The sequence below is a fragment of the Myzus persicae genome, unplaced genomic scaffold (assembly GCF_001856785.1).
Source record: "Myzus persicae strain clone G006 unplaced genomic scaffold, MPER_G0061.0, whole genome shotgun sequence".
In the NCBI taxonomy this organism is placed as follows: domain Eukaryota; kingdom Metazoa; phylum Arthropoda; class Insecta; order Hemiptera; family Aphididae; genus Myzus; species Myzus persicae.
Genome location: NW_019104325.1, coordinates 67,272 through 75,551, shown reverse-complemented (window position 1 = coordinate 75,551; position 8,280 = coordinate 67,272). Strand labels below are relative to the sequence as shown.

The window sequence follows — 8,280 nt, the reverse complement described above, 5'->3', positions numbered from 1 at the left end:
TATATCATACCAACGAAATACAAGTAATAGAATAATCAGACTCCCGCACTAGAAAACTATTAAAATAATAAGTCACTTTTATTTTTCTGCAAGCGTGTTATCTAACGGTCCAGATGAAATAATTTATGCAATTAGAAGAAACCATATTAAAACCACTTTAGTTTAGTCTTGGTTCCACGAGAAACATTATTATAGTGGTTCGTTATGGAACAAGGTCTTAATTAACTATAGATAAAAAAATGATAGATTATGAAGAATTATGCCGTTATGGTGTTCATGCTCAAAAACTTTTGAAATTCTATAGTTTTTAACTTGGACAACAACAGTTTGAGTAAATAAAAAATCTACATTGATTAAATGATCAATATTTTTGATTTGAAATATATATATACGATAGGAATGCTATTAATGTAATAAGAGTATAAAATGATGTAGAAAGTTTTGAAAAAAAATACAGAATAAATAATAAAATTGAAATGCAAAAAAGAAAGAAACTAAAAACTAAATACGTATTTAATGAACAATAGGTTAATTTTTTTATCAATAAAATGATGAAGGAGATAATTATTTTAAATATATATAGCACTATCATATCAAAAATATTGTAATCATTTTTAGTTTTAAATTATTATAATAATTTTTATTATTGTATCACTAACATATTGTAATCACTTTATTTATATAATTATAAAACTAACAAAAAAAAAAAAATTTATATTCCAATAATTTTGGGTTATATTATAACCTCATTATTATTTTATTAACTGTGATATTAATTTTGTTAAGTATATATTGATTAAAATTGAAAAACAAGTTATTTTTAGCTTGCCCATGTATTAATATAAAATTAACTAAATTGTACAATATGTCGATTGATCTCTGCCTTTAAAAACATAAATCAATTTTTTAGTGGGGAGGTGCTATGGACTGGCGTCCCGCTTTCTTAGTACCTAATAATGTAATTTAAATTTCATTCACACTCGACTATTAATCTCGGTCCTCGGGGGTAGAGGCGGGATGTTAAGTAGAATATAAACACTTGTTGACCGTAGAAAGTACCCATTTGTTATATCGACACTCCACGTGTCAGGAGTAAATACCTCAGAAACTACAACAGCTGTATAAACATTAGGCATAATATAATGCATTAATGCAGGGGTCGGATACGACAGTGAGTGATTGGAACAAAATATACAAAATCGAATATTATAATTATACATATGGAAAATTAAGCAGCAGATGTCTGATAATACATACATATCGATATAATAACATGTTTCGACGGAAATGAACCTACACAGGAGTACAGGACGCACACTCGTGTCAAGGAGTGCGCCGTAACTCTTAAACATTTCCGATAAGATTACAGACGGAAGCGGAATCCGTGAGAACGATACTGGTTAGAGGGTATTAGGCCTATACACGAGAGCCCCGAACTGCCCATTTTTAGATGTGATTTGACCAGACGATCCAAAACGCCTTCACACCAGTGTGTTTCTTTACTTTATTATTTGGGTACGTCGTCACTAGGTATTAATAATTATAATTTAATAGAAGCTTAGATCAATTTAAATTCAATATTTATACTTTTAATCGACCGATTATTATTTATATTTTGATTTAAGTTTGATGAGTATTCGATAATTATTTTCGTTTTAATTATTAAAATTATTAAACTGGGGTGGATTATTATGACTCGTTCTCTGAAAATTATTATTATTATTAAATCACTGAAAACCATTATCGTTAAATACCTCTGTTTCCGTTCTTATTTTTATGTCTATTACCAGATGCTTGTCTGTTCAAATTAAATTCATTTTCGTAAACTTCAGCAATCCGTTTCACCTCCTCTAACGAACCCCACGAATTTCCCACCTTCCTTCTTATAGGCTCAATTAATCCGATAATAAAAAATGCTAATGTTTGCCCCATTAATACTAAGTTTATGATTTTTGCATCAGTCTCTGGTTTATCCATGTTCATGATGTTACATATTTTATAATGCATTTCTTCTACTCTACTGTGGTAACTGTTTACGCTTTCATCGTTACGCATTTTTATTGATCTTAACTCTCCCTGTAATATTAATTGTTGTAATTTTAATTCGTTAGTTAACTGTATTTTTATATCTTCCCACTTGGTAATGTCTTTATATTTTATCAATGCAAATAACTTAGGGCTTAATTTGCAGGTTATGCATTTAAGTAGTATTGGCACACATTTAGGTTCGATTATACTTAGTGATAATTCACACATATTAATAAATTGAAAAATGTCGGAGTCCCCCTTACACATAGGTATCATTCCAATAGCACAATCAAGGCTAATTGTAACTATTTCCTTACTCTCGATTTTAACAATATTCTCAATCTCTGCCATATTTTAGTTAGGTAGTGTTTTATTTAAAAAATTTAAATGGGCGTTTTTAAAATTAACAAAATGTGTTACAATATTTGGTCTTTAAGTGTATCAACTATATCAACTTCAATTATATTAACTTGGCACTTATATTATTCAATATTTCCTCAAATATACCACAACTTTAAAATAATCAATATACTCAATAATAACATAGATTAATAATTAACACGTAATGCCACGTTAATGCTTAACTCAACTTTTTTAAATTTGTTTTTTTTATCTACCTACTCTTTTCCATACAAAATATAATCTTCAATACATAAATTCACTTACAAAAAGTTGATTTTAGAAACGAAAATTAGTACAGCTGTTGATTGATCACTAGATTTTTTTCTTCTGCAATTTGACTTGACGCTGGTCCTCTCCTTTGATATTGTTGAGCTGAATGTAGTGTAGGTTATTCCGCTTCACTGTTCGCGAAGGTTGACTCCGTACAATTTGAATTCAAGTAATATTTTTTTTCAAAAATATTAAAAGTTCTTGATGTAAACAGGATATTCCCGACCGTTACAAAATTGTGAACAGTGAATATAGATCGTCCAACATACTAAAAAATAGTACAACGTTAACACTGTCAGAACACAAATATCTTTTTAATAGAGTACAAATATTTAATTAAGATGAAAACATTAGTTTGTTCCACAATTAATGTGTATTACAAACTACAAGTCATAAAGTACCCATGTATAATAATTTTAAATCACAACAAAATAACTAAAACTGTTCATCTTTGTTTAAATATCCAATTTCGTCCAAATTTAATACTTATTTAATAACTTAATATATTATCTATATTAAAAAAAAACTGCGTTTGCTTATTGTTTACATTTTTTTATTAAAGTATATGAACCACGTATGAAAACCTTTGCTTAAATTTTCTAATCCATAGCTATAAAAATTAAATATTTTATACATTTTTAACTACAAAATAATTGGTAAATGTTCGTGATTTTGATGACATTTTTTAAAATTTGAGTTTAAATGATTTTTTAAAAAGAACGTGCTTTTGTATCTTTAATATTTTTTAACTACTATTTTAACAACTTGTTTAAAATAATTATTGATTAAATTTTCAAATTCAATCTTTGATCATTCAAAAAATGTTTTATCATTATTTATCTAATATGTCTATAAATAGTTATTGACAAAACCGATTTAGTTTTTAATTTTTGTAACTATAGGTATAAAAAACTATTTTTGTAGATACTGTAATGGTCTAGCGACTACAGGTGTCGTTGAATAGAATAGGATGAGGTGTAAAGGCCCGGGGAAGGCTAGGCCAACAATAAAATAGTTGATATAGTAGTTCTGAGAATTGGACAAGGGAAATTACGTTGCGAAATACATATGAATATAAAAGACTAAATCATGATCGACATTAGAAACGATCGCACGAAATTAATTTAAACAATAATATAATAAATATTAAATATTAAATAGTGGAAAAACAGATATTATAATAACTACTTCAATCACAAAACGACTCGATATATCGCAATTCTAGCCACAAGAGCGTGAGACGATACCATTTCCTGGAACTTGTACGCACACGAGCCATAGTAAACGGAGTCAGCACTATCTTGTCTTATCTAGACTGATAGGCCGTATTCGGTTAGAAGCGTATTTCGTAAACAATGTTTTTTTAATATCATTGAATTCAAATTTACATATCAATTAAAGTGACTTTTCTAGACACCTTATGTACAGAAAAACGTTACCCACTTGCCTGTTTTTTTTCTTTGTAAACTACTGGTAAATCTCAATTTACAATTGAAATGTAGCAACTATATTAAATTACCAACCAGAAAATATATTGAAGTTAAGAAACGAAAATCTATTTCAACTATGTATCACGTATAGAGAAAAAAAATTATAAATGCTAAATAGTTGTAATTTATTGTATAATCATTACATTTATCGGTCCGCTTAGAATCTAAAAATGTACGCATCAAAGGTTTTAGGCACATGAAGGGCAGAAGTGCTAAGTGTTTTTAAGTAAGGTTCTTAAATTGAAATTGTTTTTTTTTAGAAGCAATTTTTAACTTAACGAGTTTATATTTTTTTCATGTTACGCAATTACTTATGAGTTATTAATTGTATTATCACGTTAAGTTTATTTTTCTTCCTTATAGAAAATAGACACTATAAATCGTACTTCATTGAAGTGTTCCTCTCTATTTTTGGATTCTAGACTTGTGATTAAATAACGTATATAAATAAAAATGTTTACAAGAACGAGAGAATAAGGTATATGTATATAATGTACCTATACTAATGCGGCTTTATAGTAATAATTGATAAGTTATAACTTATAACTCATACGTAATAAATTATATAGTTTTATAATGTTGTAACTGCAAATTCATAGAATACCGTATAAGCATATTAAATAAAATAAAGGTAATGGATTATCGATATTAAATAGAACAGAAGATCACCATTATCGAGAAAATTAAAAAATTAAACTAACTTTCCGAGTACTCCGCACACAGAGCCCCCTTTGCCGGTTATATTGAGAGAAAAAATTATCCCATACACATTTGTATTATACCTACTTATTTTTATTTTTATTTTTAATTATATTTTTCTAACAATAAAAAATTATATTATGATATTATTCCTAATTATTTTAAAAAAGGACCGGAATTTTAACTGGGTTACTTTTTTTCTTATTAACTTGTAATTTTCATATGTTAAAAAAAAGAATAGTGACTTAACTTAACTTGAATTTTTATATTTTAAGGAAATTGCAAACAGTCATATATTTCAACCAAAATGTTTCATATTATTTTGTCAACCATACCGATGTACCTAGTATTGCCACCCTAATCACTGTACATTTGAAAAGTGATTACATTTAGTACTGTGTTTTGTTATGACTGATCAAACCACTTTTAAACATTTTGTTCTTTACCCAAAATAATTTTTGTTTGAATATTTTAAATTTATACAAGCTTAAAAGTTGATTAAGTAAGTATTCTAAATTCAAATTAAATATCTTAAAATGTCTGTCTGCAATTCATTTAATTAAATTAGAGTTTAAAAAAATTAGTTAACCTCTTCATCATACTGATGTATTTATGTATAGCGCATCTTCACCTGTATTATTATCGAGATTACCTACTCTTATAATAACATAAAGCATCACAGGACGAATGTGGAATTCGTTTCTGTTTTTTATTATACAATTACCATTGTTATATTATGTGGTACCCATTAAGTCTACGTCGTCGTTGTTGCACTATGGAGCATCAAAGCACTTTTCGTTCTTTTTGTTCTTTGAGAGGATGCTACGCATCCGTAAGTTATCGCCGTCTTACAAACGTATGACACACCAAATTTTCATTTCCTAGTTTCAATTTTGTAACGTTAGCTTTGATATTATAGTATATATTTACTTATTATCAAACTTTTAGTTAAAAACAGTATCTGTGCTTAAGCGTCAGTGATTTTTTCGATTTTTTAATTTTCGTACAAAATATGAGTATGTGAACAAATAAAATATATTCATATCTCTAACCTTGAAAATTCAAATATCGAATAAATCATTGACGCTTAAGCACAACTCATTTTCTTACTGATGTTTGATAATAAGTCAATTTACACTAATATACAAACTAAATACACTAAGTTGAAACTAGTAAACGAAAATGTTCTATATCGAACGTTTGAAAGGTGAAGACAACAAATGCATTTGTAACATTACATTAATTATTATGGTTATTATGTTTAATTTGAAGGTTGCCAATACAAAATAAAAAAATATTAATTCACTAAAACTTAATCCAAATTTGAATAACTGTATTTTATATATATTTTATAAAAATGTATAGCTTATTTATTGCTGATAATTCTGTATTAATATTCGGAGGTATACATATAGAATATTCGATAGAGCTCTCAATTATGTATATATCTGTATATATAAAGGAAAGTGTACTTTACTAATAATCAACACAGAGCCGAACCTATTTGAGTTATCGAATTGATATTTCGAGGATCTTAAGTTAAGTCTGAATAAATTAGATCTGAACTTAAGTCATCCTCGGGCCTCCATGCCATACAAGATGTGTATAGGTATACAATTTGCAGGTTTATTTTAATTATTAACTAATTTTCCTCTCAACTTTCTTGACTTGGTATTTTTTTTAATTGTTTGGTTGCCATTGGTTAATCGGACGGATCAGGTTTAAGAATGCATCAAATCGAATTATAGTATATTGCCTAACAAAGTGGCTGTTGACTGTGTTACACTTGTAACCGCTCATCGATATGTACACAATCAAAATAATTAATACAGTTAAAATTAAACATATTATTCATACAGAACACTATATTATACCCGAACTTAGCCGGGTTCGCAATAAACCACAGGTAGATAGTCTACCTGTTAATATACTACTTACATTATCACAAGCGAGTCTCAAATAGAGTTGGCATTTTGTAAAGGGCAACAAAGTGCAAGGGATCAGCTAGAAAAGATATAATAATGATAATATAGATCTTTGTTTCGACACGATACTACGACAATTAATTTGTCTACTGACAATCGAACGTAGAAACGGCTGAAACCGCTTTATTTATGACGTAGGAATACTTGCCGAAATTATAAACTACAAACTAATATAATATTTGTATTGAGTTAAGAGTTGTACGGGAAACACCGATTAGCTCAATTATACAAATTGCGTTATCGAAAAATAATACTTTTCTTATCGATGTGCGATAAACTTGTTAAACTATACAAATTATAATTATAACTATAGATTCATTTTTTAATAACAATATGTGTATAGAATTATTAGAATCATTTGTAAACATCATTATTATTATTTTTTTGTTTTTAAAAGATTTTTCAAAATTAGACCTCTAAGGGGGTAAGAGGGTTTGTTTTTATATAACTATGTAATACACGGGCAACGCCGTGACAGGACAGCTAGTATATAATGTATAGTATATATATATGTATTAAACACCTTTTTTATTTGTATTAAATAATTAAAATATAAAAATGTTTAATGCGAATTCGCTTATGCACATTTGGCTTACTTTTAGTGTAAATATTAATTACATTGTTAGTGCTCAAACATCCTAACACTATTAATTATAGTATTTAGGGTAATAGTTACCATAAAATTATTTTGATTTTAACATCACGACACAACTTTCATTGTTTAACCACAAATTTTTTTAAAGGAAAACATAATATATTTAGTTAAGAACAAAACAGTTCTAACTAAGTAAAAAAAATATGTACTTACAATATCAACGGCCACACATTCACACGGCAATCGTAAACAAAAAGCGAGTATGTAGTTCGCAGTCGAAAAACAGTTCAAGTCCAATAGTAATTTAAAGTGTTTATTTAATTGATTGAAATTATTATATTATGTACTAAAAATATACAATTCAACTCAATTGATATTTTCTAGACAGATAATATTTGACTCGTTATTTTTATAAGTTCAAAAATATGATTTTATACAACATTTTCTAAGTCGAAAATAATCATTAAATTAAAACTCCGACCGACTTGAAGGTTTTCACGCCAGCTCTGGTATTACATGTCTGAATACACATTACACACCGTTCTCGAGCTACACATGATGCGTCCTATTCCCCCACTCTTCTGTAAAAATGCCTAATGTGTACAATCGACGCCAGCCGTCGTCTCCTCGCGGTACTCGCCGTGCGAGCCGATAGCCACATTCCAACAATTCGGTGGCGGGCGGTGATAGTTCGTCCCACTCCAAATTCCTAAGAATATTTGGTTCCCAATCGGTTTAAATCACAATAGCATTATTTCCAGCTGCCTCGTATGGTTACAGAAAGTACTACTGAGCAGCCGCTATCGCCTAC

General features: G+C 28.3%; 1 protein-coding gene across 2 annotated transcripts; it reads right to left on the bottom strand.

Moving 5' to 3' along the window:
- Positions 1-1,590: 1,590 nt before the first annotated feature.
- LOC111041181 lies at positions 1,591-8,003 on the bottom strand. 2 transcript variants are annotated; one of them, XM_022325393.1, is made up of 3 exons: positions 7,683-8,003; positions 6,828-6,893; positions 1,591-2,968 (listed from the first exon to the last, which is right to left on the bottom strand). In XM_022325393.1, the coding sequence occupies exon 3, from the start codon at positions 2,377-2,379 to the stop codon at positions 1,747-1,749; it is 633 nt and encodes a 210-aa protein (XP_022181085.1). In that variant the 5' UTR covers positions 2,380-2,968; positions 6,828-6,893; positions 7,683-8,003; the 3' UTR covers positions 1,591-1,746. The 2 variants fall into 2 exon arrangements, with proteins under 2 accessions (XP_022181085.1, XP_022181084.1); XM_022325392.1 differs by lacking the exon at positions 6,828-6,893.
- Between the last annotated feature and the right edge of the window lie 277 nt (positions 8,004-8,280).

Bases quoted from the DNA above. Each gene is read 5' to 3' on its own strand.
- LOC111041181 (XM_022325393.1), bottom strand. From the start codon at position 2,379: ATGGCAGAGATTGAGAATATTGTTAAAATCGAGAGTAAGGAAATAGTT.